At 40.1% G+C, this 15722-nt stretch overlaps 1 protein-coding gene across 8 annotated transcripts in view; it reads right to left on the minus strand.

Annotated features, from left to right (window-relative positions):
- Positions 1 to 15722, minus strand: part of ptprub (protein tyrosine phosphatase receptor type Ub) — a 516837-nt gene that overhangs the window by 211906 nt on the left and 289209 nt on the right. For all 8 annotated transcript variants that reach the window (XM_062991362.1, XM_062991366.1, XM_062991365.1 and 5 more), the window contains exons 5-6: positions 13504 to 13619; positions 105 to 279 (exon numbers count right to left, since the gene is read on the minus strand). In XM_062991362.1, coding sequence (XP_062847432.1) covers positions 105 to 279; positions 13504 to 13619 — 291 coding nt within the window. The remainder of the gene's footprint in view (positions 1 to 104; positions 280 to 13503; positions 13620 to 15722) is intronic.

Below are 15722 nucleotides of genomic sequence, written 5' to 3' on the forward strand. Positions count from 1 at the left end.
ATTGATGTTTTGGAAGGTGGAGAAAAAAGAAGCTGTGAGTAATGTAATAATAAATATTCTCTATTAAAATTTTAAAATTAAAAGCACTAAAAGAAACCATTTACCTTTCACAACGAGTTCAGCAAAGTTAGAGACACCGGAGCCTTTGGGTGACTGGGTGACACAGCGGTACAGGTCCTGCTCTGGCTTCTGGACGTCCTCCAGCTGGAAGGACACAGCGAAGCGATTGCGGCCGAGGTGCTTGACCGAGCCACCTGATGACACCTCTCCATTGTGCCGCTGAAGTGGACAAAAGTAAACACATTATAATTTAATCACACACTCAGCCAGGCTTTATTTATTATTTCACTATCTGTATAAGTGCTGAATGGAGGAAACGTCCTTGACATGAACTGTTAATGGATGCTGTTAGCCCATCAACAGTCTACCAACAAAGTACTCAGCTCATGATTCAGTTTACTGAGTCAACTGTACTTCTGAATGAATCAAAACCAAAACCTAAAAGCATATTATTTTAATTTTTTTTTTTGTTTTGTTTAAATTCATAATATGTGAATTTATCGGTACATTAGGACCCCTAATAATCTCTTTGAATTAATCATTCATTCAATGAATCATCGCCTGTTTTACCACTGCTTTATCCTCTTCAGGGTTGTGGTGGGTACGATTCACTGAGCTGAAAATGGGACACACACTGGACAGGGTGCCAGTCGATCACAGGGCAAAAACAAACTCACACACAAACATGCCCTCACACCTTCAATTGACCTGACTGTGGGAGGAGACCCATGCAGACAAATGGAGAACATGCAAACTCCCCACAGAAAGGACCCAGACCTCTCCACCTGGAAATCAAACCCAGGAATCAAACCTTCTTGCTGTAAGGTGTCACTGCTATCCACCGAGCCACAGTGCCACCCTCAAATGTATTACTTTATTCTAAACATGGTCACAGTGGTTCCAGCATCAGTTAACAATTCTAAGTGCAAGACAGACATCCAACCAGGACCGATTTAATCTAAAGAGCACAACACATTCACTTATACAGTGTATAACAAAAGTGAGTACACCCCTCACATTTCTGCAGATATTTAAGTATATCTTTTCATGGGACAACACTGAGAAAATGACACTTTGACACAATGAAAAGTAGTCTGTGTGCAGCTTATATAACAGTGTAAATTTATTCTTCCCTCAAAATAACTCAATATACAGCCATTAATGTCTAAACCACCGGCAACAAAAGTGAGTACACCCCTAAGAGACTACACCCCTAAATGTCCAAATTGAGCACTGCTTGTCATTTTCCCTCCAAAATGTCATGTGATTTGTTAGTGTTACTAGGTCTCAGGTGTGCATAGGGAGCAGGTGTGTTCAATTTAGTAGTACAGCTCTCACACTCTCTCATACTGGTCACTGAAAGTTCCAACATGGCACCTCATGGCAAAGAACTCTCTGAGGATCTTAAAAGACGAATTGTTGCGCTACATGAAGATGGCCAAGGCTACAAGAAGATTGCCAACACCCTGAAACTGAGCTGCAGCACAGTGGCCAAGATCATCCAGCGTTTTAAAAGAGCAGGGTCCACTCAGAACAGACCTCGCGTTGGTCGTCCAAAGAAGCTGAGTGCACGTGCTCAGCGTCACATCCAACTGCTGTCTTTGAAAGATAGGCGCAGGAGTGCTGTCAGCATTGCTGCAGAGATTGAAAAGGTGGGGGGTCAGCCTGTCAGTGCTCAGACCATACGCCGCACACTACATCAAATTGGTCTGCATGGCTGTCACCCCAGAAGGAAGCCTCTTCTGAAGTCTCTACACAAGAAAGCCCGCAAACAGTTTGCTGAAGACATGTCAACAAAGGACATGGATTACTGGAACTATGTCCTATGGTCTGATGAGACCAAGATTAATTTGTTTGGTTCAGATGGTCTGAAGCATGTGTGGCGGCAATCAGGTGAGGAGTACAAAGATAAGTGTGTCATGCCTACAGTCAAGCATGGTGGTGGGAATGCCATGGTCTGGGGCTGCATGAGTGCAGCAGGTGTTGGGGAGTTACATTTCATTGAGGGACACATGAACTCCAATATGTACTGTGAAATACTGAAGCAGAGCATGATCCTCTCTCTCCGGAAACTGGGTGTTCCAGCATGATAATGACCCCAAACACACCTCTAAGACGACCACTGCTTTATTGAAGAGGCTGAGGGTAAAGGTGATGGACTGGCCAAGCATGTCTCCAGACCTAAACCCAATAGAACATCTTTGGGGCATCCTCAAGCGGAAGGTGGAGGAGCGCAAAGTCTTGAATATCCACCAGCTCCGTGATGTCGTCATGGAAAAGTGGAAAAGCATTCCAGTGGCAACCTGTGAAGCTCTGGTAAACTCCATGCCCAGGAGAGTTAAGGCAGTTCTGGGAAATAATGGTGGCCACACAAAATATTGACACTTCAGGAACTTTCACTAAGGGGTGTACTCACTTTTGTTGCCGGTGGTTTAGACATTATTGGCTGTATATTGAGTTATTTTGAGGGAAGAATAAATTTACACTGTTATATAAGCTGCACACAGACTACTTTTCATTGTGTCAAAGTGTCATTTTGTCAGTGTTGTCCCATGAAAAGATATACTTAAATATCTGCAGAAATGTGAGGGGTGTACTCACTTTTGTGATACACTGTAGCTAGTGGAAAATTTATAGTGGCCAATCCACCTTCTACGTATTTTACAGTGGCCAATCCACCTTCTACATATTTTACAGTGCCCAATCCACCTTCTACATATTTTACAGTGCCCAATCCACCTTCTACATATTTTACAATGGCCAATCCACCTTCTACATGTCAAAAGAGAAAATAGAGAAAATAAATATCCACATGGACTCATAAAAGGGGAAAAAAAAGATAAACACAGACATAAAATAAATGTATTGTCATTTTAGTAAATTTTGTTCTTTGGAAAAATAAATAAATGAATAAATTTTTTTTTTTTTTCAAGTTTTGTTTTTCAGAAGTTTTTGTTAATCCCAATATGCCCCAATACACAGTTTACATCCTCACACCCACGATGAACTTGACTGCTTCACCATGTAGGACACGATTTGAGATGAAGACTTTGTAAGGATAAATCACTCACTCACTTAACCGCTCATTTAATTAGGGCTGTGCGGGGGGGGGGGGGGGGCATGGCAATTAACCTGACTGCATGTTTTTGGAAACCCACACAGACACAGGGAGAACATGCAAACTCCACACAGAAAGTACCTGGACCGCCCCGCCTGGGGATCGAACCCAGGACCTTCTTGCTGTGAGGCGACAGTGCTACCCACCGAGCCACCCAAGGATAAATCAGTACAGACTAATTAACTGCACCTGTCTAATAAAAAAAATTAAAAATAAATAAACATTTATGAGAATGTTAAAGCAATTAGCATCAGGTACTTGTATTTGATCTCACGCCCCTTTTTTGTTGCAGTTGTAAATTGCTCTTGTAAAAATGTTGTTTCTGCAGCCAATCACAAAGATACACAAAAATATTAAGAAAAAAAAAAATCTAAACCATTAAAACAAGAATTGCATCATCAAGTCAGGCTTAAGGCAAAGTCTGTGACAGTTTTATTAGCATTTTAACGTCATGTTTTACACACTTTGGTTATATCCATGACAGGGCAGGTAGTTACTAGTTACACAAGATTCATCAGTTCAAGTTTTTTATGTCAAACAGTCACAGACTATTTAGTATCTCCAATTAACCTGACTGCATGTCTTTGGACTGCGGGAGGAAACCAAAGCATGTGGAGGACACAGGGAGAACATGCAAACTCTACACAGAAAGGACCCAGGAATAAACCCAGGACCTTCTTGCTGTGAAGCGACAATGCTACCCACCGTCACCGTGCCGCCCTGAGTGAAATGACAGTATCAATAAATCATAAACACATCTCCAGAGGGATTATTTTCTTGTATAATCACAATGTGTTTTTATTCCTGTAGTATTTTACCAACACATTTAAGTGATTTATTACATTTGCAGGTCATGTGACCTGGGGGAAAAAAACAGCTTTTTAATGCTTAAAATTTTTTTTTTTCCTTATGTAAAGCACTTTGAATTGCCACTGTGTATGACAGGTGCTATACAAATAAACTTGCCTTGCCTTGCCTAATGCATGGAATTATGAGACAATTAGATGATTATGGCCAGGCTTGGGCCATAATATAGTCAGCCTCAGGTTTTAATTCAGGTAATAGCTTTAAATTCAGTCAGGCCTAACTCAATACCTGCCAAAAAGCCTTTTTACATTTACATTTTCAGCATTTAGTGGACGCTTTTTTTATTCAAAGCGACTTTCAGTACTGTGACAGTATACAGTCTACGCAATTGAGGGTTAAGGGTCTTGCTCAAGGGCCCAACAGTGGTAACCTGGCAGTGGTGTGTCTTGAACCGGCAACCTTCCGATTACTAGTCCAGTACCTTAACCACTAGGCTACAACTGCCTCCATTTCATTGAGGAAAAAAAAGTTAATCTGTGTTTGATATAGAACAGGATAGAATGTCTTTATTTGTCATTTATACATATACAGGTGTACAGTACAACAGAATTCTTTCTTTACATATCCCAGCTTGCTTGGAAGCTGGGGTCAGGGTGCAGGGTCAGCCATTGTACGGTGACTCTGGGGCAGAAAAGGTTAAGGGCCTTGCTCAACGGCCCAAGTGGCTGCATGGGAGAGCTGAGATTCAAACTTTCATTTGACGACAGGAAGAAAAGGAGTAATAAATAAATACATTAAATAATCTAATAAAAAAACAGTGTAATATCCTGAGGGGGTTTCAGAAAACAACAAAAGCGACCTTTTCCCCATCATTTCAATAATTAAACATGGTTTTGAACATAAGTAAAAGCCTCGCATTCTAATTTCATGTCTATAATAGAGAATCAAACCTTTCTGGATCTGATGTGTTTATCTGTGGAATCACATGGTCTCTCACTGACTGTTTGCTTGCATGCTAATAGTTTAATTATTGTAATACAACCCCAAATAATAAAAAACACAGAGTTTCTTTACATGTACTTTGACGTTTATTTGATTGCAGACAGGATAAACCTGATATATTTCATATTTTATCTGCTCAACTTCATTTCATTTATTAATAAACATCCATTCCTGCATTTCAGGCCTTTAACACATTCCAAAAGAGTTGGGAAAGTAAAGTATTTACCAGTTTGTAATGTTGACATTGCTTTTCACCACACTTAAAAGACATTTTGGCACCGAGGATACCAAGTGATTTAGTGTTTCAGCTTTTATTTTGTCCCATTCTTCCTGCAAACACGTCGTAGTTGTCGCATTTTTTAGTTCAAAATTCTCCACCATTTTTTATTGGGTACAAGTCAGGACTGCAGGCAGGCTAGTCCAGTACCCGTACCCTCTTCCTTCACAGCCATGCCTTTTTAATGTGTGCAGCATGTGGTTTTGCATCGTCTTGTTAATAAATGCATGGACGTCACTGGAAAAGATGACGTCTTGAAGGCAGCACATGTTGCTCTAAGATCTCAATGTACTTTTCTGCATTAATGCTGCCATCACAGAAGTGTAAATGACCTTTGCCAAGGGCACTGACACAGCCCCATACCGTGACAGACCCTATCTTTTGAACTTGTTGCTGATAACAGTCTGGATGGTCCGTTTGGTCTTTGGTCCGGAGCACACAGCATCCATTTTTTCCAAAAAAGACCTGGAATGCTGTCTGTACATCATAGACTCCAGTGACCATAGCTGTGAGGGTATACATGGAACTACTGGTTAAACTGCATTTTACATGCAGTTTTAATTATTTCTTATATGTCTTTTGTCCCATGTTTAAAAAGTGTATTTATCTTAATCTTAGATATTTTATAGTAAAATGAATTAAACTAACATATTAAAATGTAAGGTTTTCCCAACCTGAAGCTTTAACCTTCGTGTTTAATAAACTGTTGGAAACTATCACTTAATTTTCACAGCACTATTAAATAGTATTAAACGTTTTGTGGTTGTGCTAATTAGCTCTATTTTCTAAGCTATTCTAAGCATTCTGAAATGCTAATGTTATTTATATTTAAAATTGCTTTGGAAAAATAAATAAATAAATAAATAAATACATATATTTTTTTCAAGTTTTGTTTTTGAGAAGTTTTTGTTAATCCCAATATGCCCAATATATATTTAAATATATATATATTTTAAAAAGTCTGCTAAATGCTGCAAATGTAAATGTTGGTAACATGGCTTGACAGGTTTCTCCTACAGCTTATGTCTGAAATTAGATCACCGTCTGCCGAACCGTTAATATTTTACATAAGTGTTTCTACATCTTTATATGAAATAGATACAGATATACAGTATATATAAGTATATATATATATATATATATATATACATTGTTTATGCATTTTCTCTCCTATTTCTCCCAACTTTTTGCGTATCCAACTACCCCCTTGCATTTTGCTTCCTCTCTATTGATGCCAGTCCCCGCCATGATTGGGGAGGGCGAGACTGACACACGCCCCCTCCGACACATGTGCAGTAGCCGACTGCATCTTTTCACCTGCACGAGACAAGTTCATATGCAGATCACCTTTGTGTACGGAGAGTCACACCCTGATCAAAGCATTATCCGTCGACTCTAAGTAGGCATTATAAATCAGACAGAAGAGCTCATAATTGCCTCAGTTATGAGAAATTCCCTATCTGGCTGAATGATGTATGAACAACAGTCAATCGTTGTTCATGTAGGCGCCCAGCCCAGTCGGATGGCAGAGCTGAGTTTCGAACCAACTTGTGTGCTAGTGTGATTTTACCGCTGCGCCACAGCAAACGTTTTTATCCAAGGCGACTTACAATTGTGACCGTGACAACAGTGACAACCTGGCAGATATAAGGCTTAAACCAGCAACCTCTTGATTACTAGTTCTGTACCTTAACCTTTGAGCTAACACCGGCCATCTTGATTGCCGCCATCTCGGATTCAAGATCAATTTATCAAATGAAAAGGTAGGTGTGCGACATTACAAATAGGTACAGAATTTCACCTCTTATTCTTCTTCTTCTTGTTCCCCAGCCTTTGCCCCATTTTTACGGGGTTGGCAATTCCGGCTTCTTCCTGTTAGGGGTTACCGGTGGGATTTGGCACAGTTTTAACTCCGGATGCCCTTCCTGACACAACCTTCACTATTCATCCGGGCTTGGGACTACAATGCACTGGTTTGTGCATCTAGCGGCTAAGTATCTATAGGACAATTTAGTGTTTCCAATTAGCCTGGTGGCATGTTTTTGGACTGTGGGAGGAAAGCGGAGCACACGGAGGAAACCCACGCGGACACGGGGAGAACATGCAAACTCAGCACAGAAAGGACCCGGACCGCACCACCTGGGGATCGAACCCAGGACCTTCTTGCTGTGAGGCATTAGTGCTACCCACTAAGCCACCGTGCCCAGGGTATAGAATTTCACCAAACAATGGTAATGCACTTTAATTGCCTGTGTGTTTATTTTATTTATCAAGTTATTGTCAAGTGTTCATAATAAATATATAACCCTAATTTCTAATGTACACCCCCTCCTTCCCATACACTAACGTACAGTTTATCATTACAATAACTAAAGGTTCAGCTAAAGTGTTTCTGTATCACCCTGCAATTACATCATTCATCGAATTAGCCACATATGGGGGGGGGTTAACAATAAGCGCAAGCTGTGTACAGATCACACACAATCTGTTTGGACCGACTAATTATAGCATAGACGGTGGAACAACGCGTTTGTCTGACAGGAATCAGCGTGTTTTTATGACTTAAACAAAACACGCTCAGTTGCAGCAGGTACCCAGCTAAGATAAGACATGCATAATTGGTAGTGATGATGGGGGGCATGTATTCCCCACTGCATGTGCTGAGCAGAAATCAGAAAGCTACATGGTGTTTATTCTGCTTTTGTGACAGCATATTACTACAAGCATTTGTCCTTGTCCTTGAAATGTGACAATCACATAGTATCATTTATTATTCTCAGAAGCCAGTATTTCCCAGCCTCTACGAAGAGTGTTAAAGCCTTTTAGTAGTTTTTACAAACACCATGAGTGGACATTTGGTGTCAGTGCACTACAATGGTCCAACATCTGTTCTTATTTGTTTGTCAGAAGATGGCAGAGTGAAGAATTTCAACAGGTCAGAGCTGCAATCATGGCATGAGGTTGATCTGTTGGTGTACAGAGGTACAGATGTTTTCATCTGTACCACATCTCATGCACAATTAAGTTTTGTCCAGCTACCATATATTCTAGAAATTGCACATATTGTATGTGGCAACACTTTATTTTAAGGGAAAAATAATAATAAACATACACTGATCAGTCATAACATTAAAACCACCCCCTTGTTTCTACACTCACTGTCCATTTTATCAGCTCCACTTACCATATAGAAGCACTTTGTAGTTCTACAATTACTGACTGTAGTTCATCTATTTCTCTATATACCTCTATATATGTTTTCACTCTGTTCTTCAATGGTCAGGACCACCACAGAGCAGGTATTATTTAGGTGGTGGAACATTCCCAGCACTGCAGTGACACTGACATGGTGGTGGTGTGTTAGTGTGTGTTGTGCTGGTATGAGTGGATCAGACACAGCAGCGCTGCTGAAGTTTTTAAATACTGTGTCTACTTACTGTCCACTCTATTAGACACTCCTACCTAGTTGGTTCACCTTGTAGATATAAAGTGTTATGTACCCAATATGGATACTAGGGGATGTAGGGTCAGTAACAGTAGTGGTTATAGAGGTGGTACAATAGGAAATAAAACTGTAGACTGGGGACATAGGAAAAAACACAAAACTAGATGTAAATGTAAATGTAGACGCAGTAGGTGAAGCCAGAGTTTACTTTGGCTGGTACGCATACCGTGGGTCATTCAATATACAAAAAAATATTTACATCAACGGAAGAAAAAAGGGCCTGGACAAAAGCGGTGCTAAAGGAAAGAAAAGAACGACGAGCGCTCATCTATTGCTGCTGTTTGAGTTGGTCATCTTCTAGACCTTCATCAGTGGTCACAGGATGCTGCCTACGGGGCGCTGTTGGCTGAATATTTTTGGTTGGTGGACTATTCTCAGTCCAGCAGTGACAGTGAGGTGTTTAAAAACTCCATCAGCATTAATGTGTGTGATCCACTCATACCAGCACAACACACACTAACACACCACCACCATGTCAGTGTCACTGCAGTGCTGAGAATTATCCACCACCCAAAATAATACCTGCTCTGTAGTGGTCCTGGGGGGTCCTGACCATTGAAGAACAGCATGAAAGGGGGCTAACAAAGCATGCAGAGAAACAGATGGACTACAGTCAGTAATTGTAGAACTACAAAGTGCTTCTGTATGGTAAGTGGAGCTGATAAAATGGACAGTGAGTGTAGAAACAAGAAGGTGGTCATATTGTTATGGCTGGTTAGTGTATTCTTCAGTACTTACGGTTTACAAAAACTGATTCTGGAACTTTTACCAACACTCAGGCTGCTTATTCTTACCTTTAAGTTTGTTGAAGACCACACAATTTAGTTTTGTCCGTCTTCCATATATATAAATTGCACATACTGCATGTGGTAACACTTTATTTTAATTTGTTAACGTGTGGTTAGTTAGTTTATTGGTTCATGACAGGTTTACTGCATATTTGGAGCTAATGAGAGTTTAATTAGTCACTAATAAAGCAAGATGTGATCCATATTCTTAAGTATATACATAAAAATTATATACTTTAGTACTTAAGGCCTACAAAAGTTGATTCTGGGGGGCCCAGGTGCCGCAGAGGGATATTCCACTAGCACACCAGTGCCGAGATTCTGAACTCCATGGTTCGAAACTCGGCGTTGCCAAAGGTCGGCTGAGCGCCATCTAGCAGGCATAGTTGGCAGTGCCTGCAGCAGACACGTTTCTGCTAGGGCGGAATGACCGGACTATGTGGGTGGGGTCTTCAAATGCTGTGTAAGGACCCTGATTAGCAGATAGAGAGGCGCCTGTGCAGAGTGAGTGGGTAAAAAAGGGTCCCGCTAAGGGCTGCACGCGGGTCAGAGGAGGCGTGAGCAGCAATTTAGCCACCTCGACTGCAATCAATAACAACTGAATCAAGTGATTGAGGATTTAAACCCACACACCTTTTAATTAGTTCAAACTTTATGAATTATTACCTAAATGTACCTTCCATTTATAAACTGCACATGCTGTAATGTGTAATAAATGATTTTTTTTTTTGTCATGCATTAAGGTTTATTCAGTATGTCCTTAGTACATTAGTACATAATTGAGGGTTTGTTATGTGGAAATCACTAATTAGTTGTAATAATGCACAATAAACACTTTATTAAGACCATGTTACGCAAATTTAATTAATTAAAAGCCAATAACAATTAAATCAAGTGGCTTCAATCTTACTCGTGGGACCTACAGGGTAGGATTTAAACCCACACCTTTTAATTAGTTCAAGCTTTATCTGCTGAGCCACAACTGCCCAACATGTCTATCTTTCTATTTTATTAATTTTAAACAGCAAGGAACCTTACAGTTTTATAGCTATAGAAAATTATGTTATGCAAATTACTGAGCATAAAATATTACCTAAATGTACATTATCAGTGTGTAATTGGCAGCACTCGGATTCATGTGGGTTCTAGATGTTGCCAGGGTTATTGTTGTGAGTGAGTTTATACAAATTTAATAAGTCACTAATAAACCAAGAAGTGTCCATTTTCTAAAGTGAGGTTCCACTTATCACTAATTAGCACAAAATTGTCAATGATAGCTGTGGGTTGTGAGTTGTTTATATTCCACCCATGCAGGTTCTAGTTTGTGACAGGTCAAGTCGCTAATAAGCCAATGAGTGTTTCATACTCTAAAGTTTATACTTAAAAAGTACATAGTTCAGTACTTATGGCCTACAAAAGTTGATCCTGGAAGTCCCCTTTACCAACACTCAGGCTGCTTACTCTTAATTTTAAGTTTTGGGTTTGAGACCCAGCCATTTTCTCAGGCTCAAATTCATGTAATATTTATACTGTTCTAATGTTGTCTCTTTGACAATTACTGTTTCTTTGCCTATTAGCGTGCAAGCAGTATTTTTTAAATAGTAATATACTATACATGCATGTAAATATTTTACAGACACTGTAAACTGTATAGCCCAGATAATCAATAGGTTGAGAAACACTGTTTTGCAGACATATGGGACCTGCTGACTTCACACTGTCTACATTATTACTACAGTTTACCTGTCATCAACATTAGGTAAACGTATCGTCTAAATATACAGTTAAGCCCTCTAAATGCAAACCTTCAACTTTCAAACCTGCAAACTTTCAAAAATGCGGACGTGTGCGTGTGCAATAAAAAAAGTACAGAATTAAAAATTGTGGCGGAACTTCAAATTAAGTGGCAGTGTGGTAGGTCAGTTCACATCTCTGGCACTTGATGGAAGAGAGCAGAGTGTTGTTATTGTTTACTTGATCTCAGTCACGTGCAGGCTTTGCCAACAAGTGCTTGTGTTACCAATTGTGTTAATATTGTACTATTTTAAACCCAGGATGTCTGGTATTAAGCGTAAAAGCAGCAATGGTCTCTCTTGTAATGCTAAGATGCAGCGAGCAACAACAGTGGACACTAAAATGACAATATAGAATTAGTGTAATGAGGCAAAAAAAATGCTGTCCTGTCTTACCACTGAAAGTCAGCATCTGTATGTACATACAGCTGTTGGACTTGATAAATAGGCTAGCTTGCTATCAGTAAGCGAGGCAGATGTTGGATGCTCATTAGCTGGATGCAGGGATGGACTGGCCATCGGGAAGGTCGGGAGTTTTCCCGGTGGGCCGCTCTGTATGTGGGCCGCTGAGAGAGTGAAAAATAAATTCTGTTTTAAATATTCCTGAATAATAATCCTGAAGTGTTCATTGGCCCACCACAGTATCCTCACTGTATGTCCATTGGCCAATCACAGAAATGTCCCTCCCCCAGGATAAACTGTAATCACAACCACCAGTACAAAAACTAGTGATGGGAATTTCGGCTCTTTTTAGAGAGCCGGTTCTTTTATAATTATATAATATAATTTGAGACGGTACCATTAGTCTCTGCTCTTCAGAAAAAGTAAACACTATCTTGTCCTATATAATACAGAAAGGAAAATGCAGCTGTTCAGGACATTTTTTAGAGTGATTATGTGCATAGCTCACATGGTTAATTTCCCTTGTCAACATGTAAAGTATTTACACATGCGATTTATTTCTTTGCTCATCGGAGCAATGCACTAATTTGGAACAAACGTGAATCACGTGTGAATAAAAGTGCGAAAAAAGCATATTTACCAGTGTTAAAGGTTAAATGAAAGAAAGGTTTAATTTTATTTATTGCGGTTTAATGAAACAGGATGGGGAAATCCAATAGAACCATTTGAGAAATTGTAAATTTTATGTGTGATAGATGGATCCTTTGGATAAATCCCAAAGGAAAGTGTTGGAAATATATATATATATATATAATTGTTTGTAGTTATTTTTTTATTATTAAAATTTTTATTATAGTGAGTTAATAACTTTAGTGGTAAGATAGATGAAAACTATTAATATCAATCATCTAACATTTGAGTAGGGGGTGATATGTGTGGCGCGATGTGCTTGTAGTGGGCTGGTGAAGAAAAAAGTCCAGGGCTGAATTTTGTTCCCAGTCCAGCCCTGGCTGGATGCTTAGGCTTACTTTGTTGGACTTGCAAACTTTTTGGACATACAAGCTCATTCTGGGAATAAAACAGTAAGAGGACTTACTGTATTGTATATGAACACAATGCTTGGTTGCTAGTGTAAAAAGAGGGCTAGTAAATATTCAAACCTACTCTATACATATTTAATATTGAATAGGCATGTCATTAATATCTCTACTGCACACTTCTTTACTTAGGGTTTAATACTGTACCATCTATTTATGTCTCTATTCTATGTTTATATATAGTATATGTTTTTCTATAATATTTTATTAGATCTAAAATATGTTGACACCTGTACCAAGAGAAATTCCATCTTGTGTGATCTGTACTATGATATTAATAGTGGTTTTTAATTTTACTTATCTCTGTGGCTTGATTTTTAATTCTCTTTAAACCACATTGGTTATTTGGCTGCCAGCTCTTGGCCATGACCATGAGAATTAATCGTGCACCACAAGCTGTTCAATAGCATTTTAGTTAAAACAAAACCAGTGGTCACATGGTATTCGACAGTTTATCTTTACCATTGTGTTATCGGATTTTAAATTGTACACGGTCTTGCTTATAGTTTTATAATCCTTTGCACTGTGTATAAATATTGCATGATTAATCCAGCACATCTCGCAATTTTATCGATCAGCCACCTGGACTTTCACAGGAGAAAAGACAACCTTGCACTCGACATTAAGTAATCTCTGCTGACACTGTGTACTCACCTCCAATAAAAACTTTTCTGCCTCCGACGCCCGACCTGATGCCACACACTGCAGGGTGGCATTCTGCCCAGCATTGACCTCGACATCCCCCAGGCGAGAGAAATGAGGAGCTTTATCTGAAAGAACAAGCAAAAGGAGATCAGAAATGATGTGATCTGAATGTGGTTTATGTCTATATCCATCTGCAAGCTCATTTATTTCCCAACAATTCAGTTTACCCAGGTCATACAGACTGCCCCGATGTGCTAAACGATTTAATTAAAAACTAATTACTACTGAATCAAGTGATTAAGGTTCATGACCTCACTCGAGGGACCTACAGTGGTAGGATTTGAACCCACACCTTTTAATTAGTTCAAGTCTTGTCTGCTGAGCCACAACTGCCCAACATATCTAAAGTGCTACTTTTATTTTTCCTATTTTATTAATAAAGCATTTTGAACAGAAGGAACCTTACAGTTTTGTTGCTCTAGAAAAACCTTCCACGTCTTTATTAGGGTGACACGGTGCCTTGGTGGGTAGCACTGTCACCTCACAGCAAGGTCCTGGGTTTGATTCCCAGGTGGAGCGGTCTGGGTCCATTTCATATGGAGTTTGCATGTTCTTCCCGTGTCTGTGTGGGTTTCCTCCGGGAGCTCCGGTTTCCTCCCACAGTCCAAACACATGCAAGTGAGGTGAACTGGAAATACAAAATCGTCCATGACATATATTGACAAAAGTATTCACTTGTCTGCCTTCACACGCATATGAACTGAATGCATATGAGTGACATCCCATTCCTAATCCATAGGGTTTAATATAATGTCAGCCCACCCTTTGCAGCTATAACAGCTTTAACTCTTCTGGGAAGGCTTTCCACAAGGTTTAGGAGTGTGTTTATGGGAATCTTTGACCATTCTTCCAGAAGCGCATTTATGAGGTCAGACACTGATGTTGGACAAGAAGGCCTGACTCACAGTCTCCACTCTAATTCATTCTAAAGGTGTTTTATCGGGTTGAGGTCAGGACTCTGTGCAGGCAGTCAAGTTTTTTCACACCAAACTTGCTCATCCATGTCTTTATGGACCTTGTTTTCTGCACTGGTGTGCAGTCATGTTGGAACAGGAAGGGGCCAACCCCAAACTGTTCCCACAAAGTTGGGAACATGACATTGCCCAAAATCTCTTGGTATTCTGAAGCATTAAGAGTTCCTTTCACTGGAACTAAGGGGCCAAACCCAACTCCTAAAAAACAACCCCACACCATAATCCCCCCGCCACCAAACTTTACACTTGGCACAATGCAGTCAGACAAGTACCGTTCTCCTGGCAACCGCCGAACCCAGACTCGTCCACCGAATTGGCAGACAGAGAAGCGTGATTCATCACTCCAGAGAACACGTCTCCACTGCTCTAGAGTCCAGTGGCGACGTGCTTTACAACACTGCATCTGACGCTTTGCATTGCGCTTGGTGATGTAAGGCTTGGATGCAGCTGCTCGGCCATGGAAACCAGGGATGGACTGGCCATCGGGAGGGTCGGGAGTTTTCCCGGTGGGCCGCTCTGTATTTGGGCCGCTGAGGGAGTGAAAAATAAATTCTGTTTTAAATATTCCTGAATAATAATCCTGAAGTGTGCATTGGCCCACCACAGTATCCTCACTGCATGTCCATTGGCCAATCACAGAAATGTCCCTCCCCCAGGATTAATCATAATCACAACCACCAGTACAAAAAAACTATGAATGAGTGCGAGATGGAGAAATGGTCGAAAAAGCGTAAAGGAGGTGCAGAAAAAGCCCGTGATAAAAAACAGAAAAAGCTGCAAGCAGATGCAGAAAAGTGCAGGAAACTGGACAACCTGTTTGGCAGTGAGGAACTACAGCATAGCCAAAGAGCAGAAAAGGAAAAGTTAGTGTTCAGTGACTCTGCTTCGTTAGTAACGCCGTTTAAGGAGAGACTGTGCGCCCATCTCAAATGTCGCCTATGCCCTACTTAGGGTACTTCCTAACAGTACCAAACATTTCTTTTAACAGTCACTGGATGATTAATAAGTAGTTATCTAAGCTACTGTTGGATACCAGGGGCTTTAAACCAGCCGTTTTAAGGACGATTTTTGTAAAAGTTCTATGATATCATGTCCAACATAGTGCACTACATAGGGCGGTTGATATAATTTGAGACGGTACCATTAGTCTCTGCTCTTCAGAAAAAAGTAAACACTATCTTGTCCTCTATAATA

This window comes from Trichomycterus rosablanca, chromosome 3 (genome assembly GCF_030014385.1).
Source record: "Trichomycterus rosablanca isolate fTriRos1 chromosome 3, fTriRos1.hap1, whole genome shotgun sequence".
NCBI classification, from domain to species: Eukaryota; Metazoa; Chordata; class Actinopteri; order Siluriformes; family Trichomycteridae; genus Trichomycterus; species Trichomycterus rosablanca.